The 14,361-nt window shown below is 41.5% G+C and overlaps 1 protein-coding gene across 14 annotated transcripts in view; it reads left to right on the forward strand.

Annotated features, from left to right (window-relative positions):
- LOC111842280 (calcium-dependent secretion activator 1-like) overlaps positions 1-14,361 on the forward strand; it is a 90,170-nt gene that overhangs the window by 7,094 nt on the left and 68,715 nt on the right. For all 14 annotated transcript variants that reach the window (XM_072712901.1, XM_023808723.2, XM_072712904.1 and 11 more), the window contains exons 2-3: positions 10,558-10,671; positions 13,581-13,913. In XM_072712901.1, coding sequence (XP_072569002.1) covers positions 10,558-10,671; positions 13,581-13,913 — 447 coding nt within the window. The remainder of the gene's footprint in view (positions 1-10,557; positions 10,672-13,580; positions 13,914-14,361) is intronic.

Raw genomic sequence — 14,361 nt, forward strand, 5'->3', positions numbered from 1 at the left:
AACTCTCACCAGTTTGTCCCTCTTCCTCATCCATCTCCCTGAGCGGATTCTGCTCTGGCAGTTTAAAAATAAGGGATGGAATTACATTAAGGGCTTCATTGTAGCATGTTAGCGGCTCGTCCACATCGACCGCATCGACACCATGAAAGGCAAAGTCATTCTCGCTGCGAACGGAGACTCATCGCGCTCATGACAGCAGGGTAGCTATTAGAGGGCCTGCCTGTGATTCCAGAGAGCACTGAGGTGTTTGACCTCTATGGTGCTTATTAGCCTTGCGTACGATTGCGCTGAGTCACAGGGCTTGCCACCTTCTGCCAGGTGTATGTACTTCTGTTCCCAGCTGGTTCCTCTATGACTCTTTTCCCACAATGCCAAGAGCCGCACTATTGCTGGGCCTTGTTCCTGTCGTGTTGGCATTTCCCGTCATGCAGGAGTTATCCTGCCAAATTAAAAGCCTGAACACCAAGAGAACCAAACCAAACCCATGTGTCTTGCCGGCTTGTTCATTCCTTTAAACCTCAGCTGACTGCCCATGGAAGTTACGGTGGAAGAAGGTGTGAGACCAATAACTAGTGGATGGAAGGAGAGAATGTACAACTCGCTTACGGGCAGAGTACTTGCCCAGAGAGCTGCCGTTCACAGAGCTTAAAGCCGGGGTCAGCCTGGTCGGGCAAGAATTTACAATTCTCTGTGTATGACGCTTTAGCTGCAATGAGTTTCAAAAGTTCATTGTTTAAAAAACATAAATGAATAAATAATGAGTGGCTTGAGAAGTAGCTTCTCCGTCTTCACCAGATGCAGAAAACGGACTGGTAGTAAACAGTGCAGGTGCTGAGGGACACAGAAGGCGTGAGCTCATACCCTGTAGCAGGATCATTAGTGCAGTCCCACCTGGAGTGTGACAAGGGGATGCATCTCAGAAGAGCCCAGGGGCATCATGGGATAGATGGCAGCAGCCGAAACCGGCGCTGTCCTCTTGGGGCTCTGCAGGGTGGGGGTGGTGTGGGGCTTTTGTCTTTCTGTTCTCCATTTTTGAGTATTTCTCATCAACAGCTACTTTTATTGTACCTTCAAACCATTGTTTAGCTTTCCATTCTTTCTGTTGAAGCCACACCAAACGCTGAAAAACACTGCATCCTGGGGCATATTTATTAATACTTCACTGTTATTCAAGGTTTGCATTTTGAACTCTTCTATTGGCAATTTTTGTCCATTACGTAAGATGCTTTTGCTTCAAGAGGAACCTGTTTAAAATGATTCCTGAGTAACTTCATTATTTAATTTTGGGACGTTATGTTCTCTAGCAGGGAGCCATTTTAAAATAGGCTGTCATTTACTTTTGTGTTTTGTGCACCCAAATGGTTCTGAGCAACATTATGAGTCTGACTCTAAAACCTGACTAGGATCAGTTTAGTGTTTCAAGTGAAATGCTCTAAAAGAGGAATAAATCTTCAATTTATAAGATTATTCTATAAGCAGTGTTTGGTCTTTCAGTGCAGGTTTTTGATTTGTAGCAATATGGACAGGAATATAAATCTAATAAATTTGCACCTGCCCACCCTGAGCTGCTAGATTCTGTCACTGATTTGTGGAACAACACAGAGTCTCCCCAAAATCTGTAGGGAATCCAGTCTATCCTCCCAGCTTTTAAGGAGGAGCTGCGCCATTAAAATAGATCAGTGCACCGTACATCCATGCTAAGTCAGCTACAGGAGCAGCATGTGTGTTGCATACCAATGGGTCACTGAGTCACTTCTCCACAACTAGCGTGTTTCTGTGAAGAATATTATGGACCTCCTCGGTACTTCACAGTCTCAGTCAAGAAACTGTAAATTGTACACTGGAGTGTCTGTTCAAAAACAGGTTTTAAAATCCATGCATAAGCCATTAAAGCAGGTGATAGCTTATTGTCAGTCTTCCTAGCAGTGTGTCCTCCAACAGAAATGAGGCCCTGGAAAAGGCATGCAGTAATTCAGGAATTCACAAAGAGTTCCGTCTCAAAGGCCTCTTTTGCTGTGGCTAATGTCAAGGTGAGCCCACGCTAATGGAAAGACCTACCAAGAGTGGCCTGTTTGTTGGATATGGAGGAGGAAAACAGAACTATTGAAATAATATTCGGTAAGACATGATGGGGCACAAATAACTTTACTCAATTACTCAATTAGTGCTCAACATTGAATCATGAACATATATAGTTCCTGAAAGAAATATATGAACCATCATGATTGATTAATGATGAACGAACATGGGATCAGTACGTAACTAACACTTAGCTACTAGTTAGTTAATGCATAAAGTAAGTGTGTACTGCTTCATTATTTGTGCTCCCTTCAGTAAAGTGTTACAGAATATTTAGTGCAAGTCAAATGTGGAAGAGGAAGAAAAAACATTCTAAACCCTAATTCAGCCTTTTAACCAGTTAATAAAAGTTCACATCTTTTTACTGAAAAAGACAGTGAATGTTGACCAAATTGTTCAGTGAAGACATGGAAAAAGATTCTGTTATTATGAAGGTAACTTGAGGTCAAAATAATGTTAATATATGTAACCTTGTAAAAGGGCTCTGCAACTTTCCCTAACTACTGCGTATATCTAGTTTGAAGCAGAAATCTTTGTAAATCTAACATAAATTTTATATTTAAGAATAATTGTCAATAATGTCAGCAAGAGCAAAACATTACTGGAAGATATGCTTTTGCCCTGAGATGGGTTGAATAAGAGGCTATCCAGAAAAAAGAGAGTGAATGCTAATTTCCTGCCATTAAGAAACATCCTCTGGTCTTATATCTGACCCCAGGAAATAACTTTAATTTGTGAGAGAACGGAAAGATTTTTTTTTTTTGTTAGAGGTACTAAGTAATGTAGAAATAGGTATTAGTGTGTGTGGAGGATTGTGCTCTGTGTACACTTGGTGAGTGGTTTTCTGAATTGCTTAATGAGGATGGTGCATTTGTGATTATTTATATAATTGTATTAGAGCAGACTCTGTTTCTCAGTGCAGGGGGGCCTGTCATTTTTATATCAGCTCTTATATCTGCAATTAGGCTCTGGGGGCTCGTGCGGGTACCACTCTTGGTAGTCGAAAGGCTGGTTGGTGGCTGGAGACCAGCCATCGTTCCATGGCTGATTGCTCTCTGCATTCACCTTCGCTGTGATTGGGAGCCCGAGAGGACATCAGTTTCTCCTGATGATCTGGGAAGAGGACTTTTGTTCACCTCAGATTAGTACCAACTGCATAGATTATCGCAATCAAAGAAAACCCCCCCATGGGGTAATTGCGCCTGTGACCCAATCAGGGTTGACTAGCATATGGTCATGTCTCCTGTCGGACAGTATGTGAATTCTACAGAACCCGCCTCGTTACTCAGGCATTTTCAGAGGGTGATTGTTGTTTGGGGGGGGGGGGGCTTAGAGAGGGCGGTATATGGCCGAGTGAGACTGCAATCAGCCAAGCAGACAGCTAGTGATGAAATAAAACTTAATTTCCTCAATTCCAGGAAAGGCTGAAGCATATAAAAACTAAGCCATATGTATATATACGTCATAGAAAACTATAAGCAAAACACAGTATTACAGAGACTTATACGTTTACTGTGTATACAGGTATTCTTCTCTGAAATCATTTCCACCTTTTAATATTGAACCCAGGATGTGGAAAGTATATTTAATTAGATTTTTTTGCAAGTAATATTTAGCTGTAGGCCGCGACTGACTCTGTACACATGCAGATTTCAAGGCCGGGGTTTTGAGTGCAGCTGATTGACCATTTCTGTTCCTCTCTGCTGATTGGTTTGTGCTGGGGCTAAGTGAAAGGCGAGCGCCGATGAGAGAGTAGGCAGCTCCATTATGCGCTTGTTTTCCATCAGTAAACAATGACATCAACGTCAGTACAAAAGAGAAAGAACAATCGGCCCATGTGTCTCCGCCCGAGTTGAAATGGCGCTGAAAATGAAATGTCTTGCATGCTGAATTATAATCGGCTCTGGGTTAGTAGGAGGGAGGAAAGCTGTAGGGGGGTGGCGGGGAGGGGCGTGGGGGGGGGGGGGGTTGCTTGATATACGGCGTTTGGTGAATGCAGTCGTGGAGGATGGGTCTGCGGCGTGTGCCGATGCGGCCTGTTGGAGTCCTGCTGCTCGGGGGTCGGGATTCTGCCAGCAGCACAATGCATGTGCAAACATCAGTGATGACAGTGGAGCACGGAAGGGCTACATGAAAAGAGAAGGAAGGAGAAGAGAGAGCTGCTGTGCTGATTGGTATGGGGGCGATACATGGGCTTTGTGGACGTGAAGCACAAACTCTCACGGGTGGCAGTGTGACTGAGCACTAGTGCAGCTACCTCAGAGTCATGCCCAATACAAATTAGGGTCTTTAATCAGTAATCGGCTTTTTCTTCTTTCTAAGAAGGCCACATGTGTTGTGTGTCAGATACATATGGCCGCACTGGGCTGCTCTGATGCTGGGAACAGGCACATTCAGCAGTATTTTCACTGCATGCCTGATGCCTGGGGAGGACCACTTTATTAAGGCCTCGCTCAGCACACAGTGATTACGTCATCGCCTCTATGTGTGTGTGATTCTCCATGAGTGCTGTGCCCAATTTCATCGCGGCTTTTGCCGGGTACCAGATCAGGGACTGTCAAAAGTCAATTATTCCCTTGATTATTCCTTGGGAGGAACCTCTTGTGGTTAATCTTCGGGTTTCGCCTCTGCACTTCATCCAGACGAACTGCTTCAGTTAATGAGCACTGAAGCTGTAGGATTGAGGAGCGCAGCCTTCTGGATTCAAGCAGCGATGAACCGTGGGATACATAGACAGTGGATATCAGATATGGCAGGAGAAACATCAGATCAAATATGACAGAAATGAACAACACTTTACACCCTGGAAACTCTTAATGCAGAACAAAAAGGTGGTTTCGGACAGGATGTTCAGGTCCATAATGTATTATGTTTAACTGGATAACTTACTGGGCAAAGGACTTTGACCTTTACCTACATCTGTGTCAGGCCACTGCACCATGTGAAAATGCACTGTGATGTACATGGTTATGTTGAGCAGGGGCAAATTTACAGTGAGTCCAAATATTCCAGTGTGTGCAGGGAGGAGATCTCAGAAGGACAATGCCCAGAATGATTTTGCTGATGTGGATAACGATTTCTGTTGATAATAAAAATGGTTATGAGGATGATTCGATGCTTATGTAGTCCATCAGTGGGATTACGGTTTAATGGCAGGACAAACAGTAAAGACATCAGAATGAATTAACATGACTGCAGTTTTGTATGTTGCGCATTGTCCTGTCCATTTATGGCATTCAGTACAAAGATCTGTAAATGGGAGATGGATTTTGAAGTCCATATTGCAGACTGTTAATGATCTGTTAGCCAGATGCAACAAACATTTTTACCATCATACAATTTAACTTGACCTAAATAGGATATATACCTCTCAAAGGGCCCATTCTTGTTGTGTGCTGCCTGATTCGGTACCAAATCAGGGTCTTCCATTGGTGTAAAAACCCACGGCCATTTTGACACGCCCATCAGAAATGTGAACAAGTCTAAAGAATGCTTCTAAAATGTAGTGTCATTCCAACATGACAGTTTCTCTTCTGGAAGCTTCTGCGGCCCAGGGGGACGAAGGGGGACCAATCCAGTGAATGTACCCAGACGAGGCTGAATCACCTCCCTTCAGCGGTGCTGTTTCCACTTTAAGGCCGTCACAGCTCGACCCCCTGCCTGGGTGCTAGCATCCTCTGTGCATCAGAAGTCCCAGGAATCCCAAAGCTGCTCTAAAGTTCATTGCTTTTTTCTGCCTCAGAGCTGCTAGAAAAGACAACTTAGCGTGGAAGTGTGTGTGTGTGTGTGTGTCTCGCATGCTAAAACAGGCTTGAGACATAATTTGTTTACCTGCCGTTGTTAGTATGAGATGATTACAAATAATTAGCCTGCGTTTTAATATGATGCTCCTCATTAGAATGATAATACCAGTTTTGCAGGGGAAATTAAATGAAATGTGTGGAGAAAGCTTTGTGTTTTTTAATGAATGTATAAGACTTGGTGTTGCTTCCAGTGGGATTGGGTTAACAGTCACTGTCATAATGGATGACAGTGACTTTTAAGCACAGCCTAAATTGAAGTCATAAGCTGTTCACACAAATAAGAGACAATAATCATGGAAAAATATCTAGCAATAGTTTGCATGCTGGGCCTTCAGCACCACATTAAATGGTGGTATTAATATGAGCACCAGGTCTTTTGGGGGAGTCTGATTCTGGGCCTGTTTTAATTTGCACCTGTTGTGTATTCTGGACAACGTGCCTTCGCGTTCACTAACATGTCTTTGTAGCTAAATGTTTTCAGAGAAAATTAGTGGATTGGATGTATCACTCAGGAAGGAGTAATGGGAAGTGAGAAACGTAATTTCGATTCCTTTGTATGTCTAGTACATGCGAAGAAATTGACAATAAAGCTGACTTTGACTTTGATAATATCAGACCTAGAATTAGCAATAAGTCGCAATAGTCTTGTAGAATGTCTCCCCCAAGCCTGTTTCCTTCAACAGCACATCAGAAGGCGCAGTCAATCTAGCTTTGCGTTACCCCTGTGTTTGTTTGTGAGCCCACCTGAGTCACATGACATTGCTTTGGAGTTCTGGAGACCATGGTGCTACAGTGTGGCTGCTTCTGCTGTTTGTGGGCACCAGTTCATTTGCCTGATCAGACCCAGTTCCAAAACCCTACTGAAGGTCATTTTGCCATATGGCTCCTACCCTTGTTAAACTGCAGTTGCCTGTTGCAATAACCCTTGGAGGGGGACGTCCTCCTGAAATGGTGGGTTAGCTTCCCAAAGCACCAGTCTGTCATCTGCAACAAATTATGTAAGCATGACCTCAACAGTGACAGCAGCAAATGACTATGTAATATCAAGATGGCGGCTGGATTTGAAGTCTTAGTGCAATGCGTTGTGTAAAGATAGCAGTCACGCTGGTCCGTTTAGATTAGCACGGTTACTATATTTAGCAAGCAGTGCACAACAGTCTACGTCAATAAATGGAGAAGCGATAAATGGCAGGCAAGTCAAGATATCTTAAAGCAGCATCTTTTCAATATTTTTATAGCTTTTGAACCTAGTATTTAAGCTGTGGTATGTCATTGAACATTTTGTGGGTTTTTCTTTTCTTGGTATTACTATAAACATGGCAGAAATGTATTATGCTGTCATGACCTTTTCATATACTATAATCCAGCGCTGCAATGTCACCAAGAGCGCTTAACACTTTTGCTTTTAAACATGATCTTTTTTGTTGTTGCGGCTGATGTTAGCAGATTTAACAAGGAAGCATAAATGGCACAAAAGAACTGAATCCTCTGCATTCTGAGGCATGTTTTATTCATAAAATGTCCTGTCATGGTGTAACAGCTGATTATTCTGGAAGCTTAATTTTTTCATGAGCAATCAACAGCAGGAACATGGTGGCTCATTCGCAGGCTACGGCTGCCCCACAGCCCGACGTGTGAATAGAGCTTTCATTCATTTTGCCATTTCTTTCTGGATGTGTTGAGTACATTTTCTACTGAGTCCTTGGCCTGTTGCAGACATTTGGTTGAACATTAAAGGGTCGGTTGGTGAAACCCACAATTTATTTTTGTGCTATGACAGACGTCCCCTTAGGCATATTGATTTCAGGGAGGTGAGGGACAACTGGAACTGGGGGGGGGGGGGGGGGTGCTGGCTATGGTTGGGTAGTATTACGGTAATTACCCGGCCCCCTATCCCCCCCCCACCACCCCTGTGTGGCAGATTTTATTGGGAAATACCAGCATGTCATTGCTTTTCAAAATACTGTATACCACAGTTTAATGCCTGGATGGTATTAAAAATTAGATACTGCCTGAGTGTGTCTGTGTGTGTGGGGGGGGCAGGGGGTGTTGGGGTGCTAGCAATAAAATGTGCAGACTGGGGAGGGGGTGTTGCTGGCAGTGAAATTTGCCGACTGGGTGGGGTGGGATTGCGGCGGTAGAACTTGCCGGAACAACAGATTTCCAGGACATTGCACATCACTGGTGGGTGTCAGAGAGCCGCCGTCAATTTGCCGGAGACTCCGGGACCTTCCGGGAGAGCTGGGATGTCGCCAAAGATTAAGGCTGGATTTTCTTCGTTGAATTTGTTTCTGTTTACCCGTCTTCCAAACTTCTGCTCAAATCTAAGTCCATGAGCATCCAGACTCCCATGAAATATCATCTGAGCCAGTTGTGCTACCTGCTCAAAAGAATGGACGTTTGGGGAAACATGGTGACAGTCTGCCGCATACACAGTCACCTTGTGGGCACTGTCCTGACATCAGTTAATCTAACTGCTTGCTGTTCCAACCGTGGAAAAAAACATGGGGAGAAAACATGTAGGGAACAAATTCCACACACAGGCTACAGTCTTAGCTGTCATGCCACCCCAGTATTGTGTACTAATATAATATTGTATATCATTAATGACGTTTTTTTGTTTCTGACAAGGTTAATATCCTTCTTCTGTTTGATGACAGTCTTATTGTGTCAGATCTGTCAAAATCCAATCAGAATTGAATATTTTTAATTACAGTGATGATCAGATGAGGTCAGAGTCTCATTGAGTAATATAAAAAGTCTTACCAGCAGACAGATGGAAATTAAGTAACACACGATTCAGGATGGCTGTGGATGTCTGTGCGAGACAGGCTCCTCCATCCATCTGTAATCAATAGCTTATCAAAAGTTCCTAGTCTGTGTGTTTGAGTTGAAAATAGGGCTATTTTTGTGTGTCCGTTCGCTTCACAAACCCTTTGGCATCCTGTGATTTCCGATATCTCCTTTCCCTTTGGATCTATCCGCATCCCAAAGAGGTTTTTCAGAAACATCTTATATCTTTACTGATGGACTCAGTAGTTTATTTTTGGAAATATTCATTTTTGAATTGTGTTTCTGGTCCTGACCAGAAATTTGCATATAAAATATTCCCAGCTGATTTGACAAAACTGGCTGTTTATTACAAACCGTTCAGTTTAAAGAAAGCGTCTTAAAATTTAGGTGTATTGAAGCAGCAGTATTAAAATAATGCATTAAGAACTCGCAAAGTATGCAAAGTATATTCTATTAATATACAATGCTCTCCAATTAATAACGCAGACTATAAATGTCAAAAATCGTCACTCTTCTGAAGAAGTGCATAGAAAACACAAGTATTGTCTACATATCTACAGAACAGCCTCTAAACTGTTGGCATAGTTTTCTAACTAAATTCGCTTTCCTCTGCTAGTGCTGGGACTTCAAGGAGAAACATCATAGCTTCAGCTCTGTTGTTAGTTTTGTATTAGTTATACATTATTTATTGGTATATAAGTAGCAGACAACACAACACACAATTGTAGTCAAGATATCTTTAATAACAGGATACAAACATAAGTGCTGTATGTCTAACTATTTTACTGATTTAAACCACATTTGTAAACAATTTACAAACCTTCAAACTTAACAAAATGTCATAGTGCCTGTTCTCGGTAAGCTGCTCTAACCATTTCCTGTACCACAGCTGCCACTTCCCCTGTGACAGGAATGACAGAGGAATATTAAGGTTAATACAAAAACATCCCGGTGACACGTGTCATGTCACCATGGTAACAGGGACTTGAACTCATCCATCAGTCATGTTCTGCTGAGGTGGGACAGGTGTAAAATCTGCCATTATTCAGGATAATGCAGCATCGCATTAAACAATTACTGCTATAATCAGGTTTACTGGTGCCCCTAACACCCACCCTCGCATTTGGTCTAGTCTTAGAAATTGATGCATTCTTGGCAGATGAAAAAATAACGCTGCATGTAAATGCGAGTAAGAAAGGAATTTATTAGTCCTTTAGAAAGCAGAAGATTTTTGTGCAGAATTTGACTAGCTATTGTCAGTCATGCTGCACTCACGCAAACCTAAAAATAGCATGTGTAGCCCTTCCTGACATTGGATAGACCTTTATCTCCCTACAAGATGAGCACACAAGGGGGTTCTGTAAATGAACAGCCTCCCAGCCCATCACGCTAATCCAAATTTATGGGTATTTAAACAACGGTAGAATTTTATTTTGTGGTGGTCTCAGTGAATTAGTAGCTGTGGCTCACCTACACTAATAACCAAAAATAACCTTTAAAATAGTACTAAATACTTCTGATTAAAGTAGCTTGTTGGGTACTTTCCTTGCGTGGTCTTGAATTTTCAAATCAAAGTCATCATCAGGGTTGTGCTTCTCTATCCTCTTATGATCTTAATGCATGGATCATGTCCCACTTGAGTCACATTCGACTTATTTGTCTTTTGCTTTTTTGTTTCACTGGCATCATGTGCTTTAGTTGCGTAACTGATGCTTTTTCCTGCAGTTTGTAGGCTGGAAACTATACCAGAACCTGTGCCGTACCTACTGGTCTCAATATACTGAAGACTGTTAGAAATGATGGATGTTGGCATGTCTGCCCACCGCCTATACGAATGACAGCCTTCTTTGTTCAGAGTGTGGGACTCCTGTCTCTTCCGCAGATAACCAAGCAGCAGCTCCAGACGGTGAAAGATCGTTTCCAGGCCTTCCTGAATGGAGAGACGCAGATTGTGGCGGATGAAGCCTTCATCAATGCAGTGCAGAGCTTCTACGAGGTAAACTTTGCTTTATCGATGAATTGCACATCATATATCGGACCCAGTCTTTATTCAGTTCAATTCAGTTTACTTTCATATAGCATCTCTCTCAAAATGGCTGCTTCAAAGTGCTTAGCATAAAATCATACAAAAGTGGCACTTACTAACGTAGACGAGCTTTGAGTAAAGATAGTGTAAATAAATAGTGAATAAAGACTAAGCATGGACTCCATTAGCAACAGATTCTACTTCCTTCTTTTTAAAGTGTAGAAATACAATATTTGGAAAGCTTATCTATGAAGATACACTAGTATGTGTGTTGATTACAAAATTTAATACCAAAAACATTTTAATAGACCATATAAATATAAACCACACAAAATGTAGGAACCTGAGTAAAAGGGGCAGTTCACCCCAAAACTGAAAAAGATGTGTTTTAGAGAGGCTTTAGTGCTGTCTATTCATCTAGGTTGTTCTGCTGGGAGATGCCTAGTTTTGGAGATATCTGCAGTAGAAATGTCGGTATTCTCTCAAATATAATGGCATTCTTTCTGTGGTGTATAAAGTGCCAAAACATACATTAGAAAAATTCAACAGCAAAGTCTCTTACCAGAAATCATGACCCAGTTATTGAGTATAACTCACAGACTTTGTAGTGAGCAATTTAATGTAGGAACTATTTTCTTTACCAAATTCCACACATCAGTCGTATTCTAAAACATCAGTGACAACAACAGGCTAGTAACATGGCTAGCTAGCTAAATTATTTTAGTGCAACCATCAGCTTCTTTGATGGATTACTTGAGGGGCAGCTTATTAATTTTCTGAACATTGTTTATCTACTTTTACAGTTTAATTTTACATTTAAAACAATAACAAAATGTAGTATTGTCCAAAATGACCACCAGTTGATAATGCATTGTAAACACCCAAAATTTCCATGGAAACATTTTGGTAATTTACCAGAAATCTTCCACCCTCTTGCCATCCTAGTCATCTCCTTTCTGCTCATTCAGCTTGTTTTTTTGAGCTGAAAACTAGTGATGCGCTAATAAGGAAATCTCTGACCGATACCAATATCCCATTATTTCAAACTGATACGAGTACCAGTTGTTTGGGAAGTTCTGCTTAAATAAGTTTAAAGGGACACTCCACCCAAATAGATAAAAAAATGAATTAATTACATTCCAAAAATATGAAAAAGTATTTATTTTTGGTAAGAAAACATCAACTCTGGCATACAACAGTCCCAGAATACTATGTTTTATAATTGTTTATAATCTTATATATTTATCACATTTATAACAGAGAAGGGCTGATCAACAAGTGTGATAAACTAATAAAATTTTTTCGAGAAATATATTTTGCTTTCTCAATGTCATCGCTAAATTTTCTTTTGTTACCAAACCCTTGCTTTACTCACAGACTCGCATTATACAGCAGTACTGCTGCCTTCTTTATTAGAATGGATTTGTTTTGCAGAAACTCATACCCTTCATTGTCTCGCCTGAAGGTGAGCAGCCAAATTTGTTGTATCAAAATTTTTATTAGTAGATCCTTCCTTGTGAAATTTTAGCAGAGCGGTGTTTGCAAAATGCATTTCTAACATTGTTTTCGCTCGTGTTAAAATAATTCCACATCAACGGGGTTGTACATTACTGCATCTGTCTCAATCTCACTCTGCTAAATCTGAGGTCCTGGGTGAGTCAGAAATCTGAGTATGAAGACGTCAGATGTCCATGCGACAAGGCCAATGTTGTGGTCCAAAGTTTGCAATCTACTCAGAAATACAGTTACTTCTCCATGCCAAGTTGCTACAACAAAACCTGTAGGGGGTATTGCCTTTAATTAGACTGAAACAACATGATGTCTGCTGCACATTATAGTGCGTAGCATTGTGTGATGTCCACTGAATGTAGTATCAGAATCTCACACTCCAGTCTTAGCTCTTTGATGTGTTCATGGAGTAACTGAAGTGGAAAATGAACAAGCAAGGTGTATCTTGAGGATCTAAGCAGCCTTTTTTCTGGCCCTTCAGCTGCAAAATATCCTTGCTACTCTCATTGTAGACTTTAAGCCAGAGGGAACGTTTTTTTTCCACTATATTCCACAATATGTCAATATCAGGTTGACTCATTGTGGATTCTTTGTTCAAAATGGCTTTTGTTCAAAATTAAGTTTTCTTCACTTTTTGGCTTTGTTGAAAGCACTAAATGAGATCTTCATTTATGGACTGAGTCATGGATAGAATGGTGAGTCACTAAAATATGGATGAAAATATATGCCATGTTAAAGTGGACTGAAGAACATGGTAAAGGAAATGAAACAGATTGATAGTAGTTAAACAGAGTGGAGGTCATCCTTCCTAATAGTGTGTGTGTGTGTGTGTGTGTGTGAGTGTGTGTGTGTGTGTGTGTGAATATCCCATAACTTTGATCTTCTTAAAAGTCTGAAATAATGAAACCTATTTGGTTTGAGGGCAATTATTTATAATTTTTTTTTTTTAAAGAGAAGAAATTTTGTTTTAAAATAAAATATTCCTTCTTCTCCTAGAACAAGAAAAAATATGATAATGAAGGACTGACCAGTGTATGATTTATATAAATTCTAGAGAATTACGGCTGCGCACTGTCTGAAGTATAAATCGATGTCTTTATACCAAGAGATAAAGTAGTAAGTGACTCTCTTTAGGCTGCAGACACCGCATATCATATATTCTTTATTTTTATTCTGGGCCATGTGAACTCGTTTGTTTCTTTGAGTCCAGAAACAGACAGCACCAAGATGGATTTATTGGAGTGTTTTAGTGCACTTCAGTGATTAAGCAATTTGCACTGTAGGCCACAAATACCATGCAGAGCAACTGCCTGGTGAGAATAGAGACCATCAAGAGTCTGACAGCAAGTCCCTGCTTTCCGTGATCACAGGTGTTCCTGAAGAGCGACCGCGTGACGCGCATGGTGCAGAGCGGCGGCTTCTCGGCCAACGACTGCCGTGAGGTCTTCAAGAAGCACATCGAGAAGCGCGTGCGCAGCCTGCCGGAGATTGATGGCCTCAGCAAGGAGACGGTGCTCAGCTCCTGGATGGCCAAGTTCGACACCATCTACCGCGGCGACGAGGACCCGCGCAAGCAGCAGCAGCGCATGACGGCCAGCGCCGCCTCCGAGCTCATCCTCAGCAAGGATCAGCTCTACGAGATGTTCCAGCAGATCCTGGGCATCAAGAAATTTGAGCACCAACTTCTCTACAACGCCTGTCAGGTAACAGCTGTCAGCATTAAGGTTGGGAAACAGGCTATGCAGAGTATTATCAATCACTCGATCTCCAGACAAGGGGAAGAATTTACAGGAAGTAATTTGAAGCAAGCAAAACATGTATTGAAAGAACCAATATTGAATGAGTTCCAGGTGCCCGCGACACGCAGTCTTAGTCCTGGGGACACTGAGCTGGTTTTTGTTTCAGTCAGGCACTTAGACATTACGGAGCTTTTACTTTTTTTGCCTTTTACATCTATCAAAGTACCACAGATGAGAAATAATTGATTAGAGAATGCTTATGAGCAGTTCCGTGTAATAATATTTATGTGAGATTACATTTCACTGTGGCATAGCAAGACCACAAGGTTGTTAAAAATTGCAACTTTTTATTCAGCAGCTCATCTTGATAGGGCTGTTTGAGAAATGAAGAGTCAGGGATTAAGTTACACTG

This window comes from Paramormyrops kingsleyae, chromosome 6 (assembly GCF_048594095.1).
Source record: "Paramormyrops kingsleyae isolate MSU_618 chromosome 6, PKINGS_0.4, whole genome shotgun sequence".
Classification (NCBI taxonomy): Eukaryota; Metazoa; Chordata; class Actinopteri; order Osteoglossiformes; family Mormyridae; genus Paramormyrops; species Paramormyrops kingsleyae.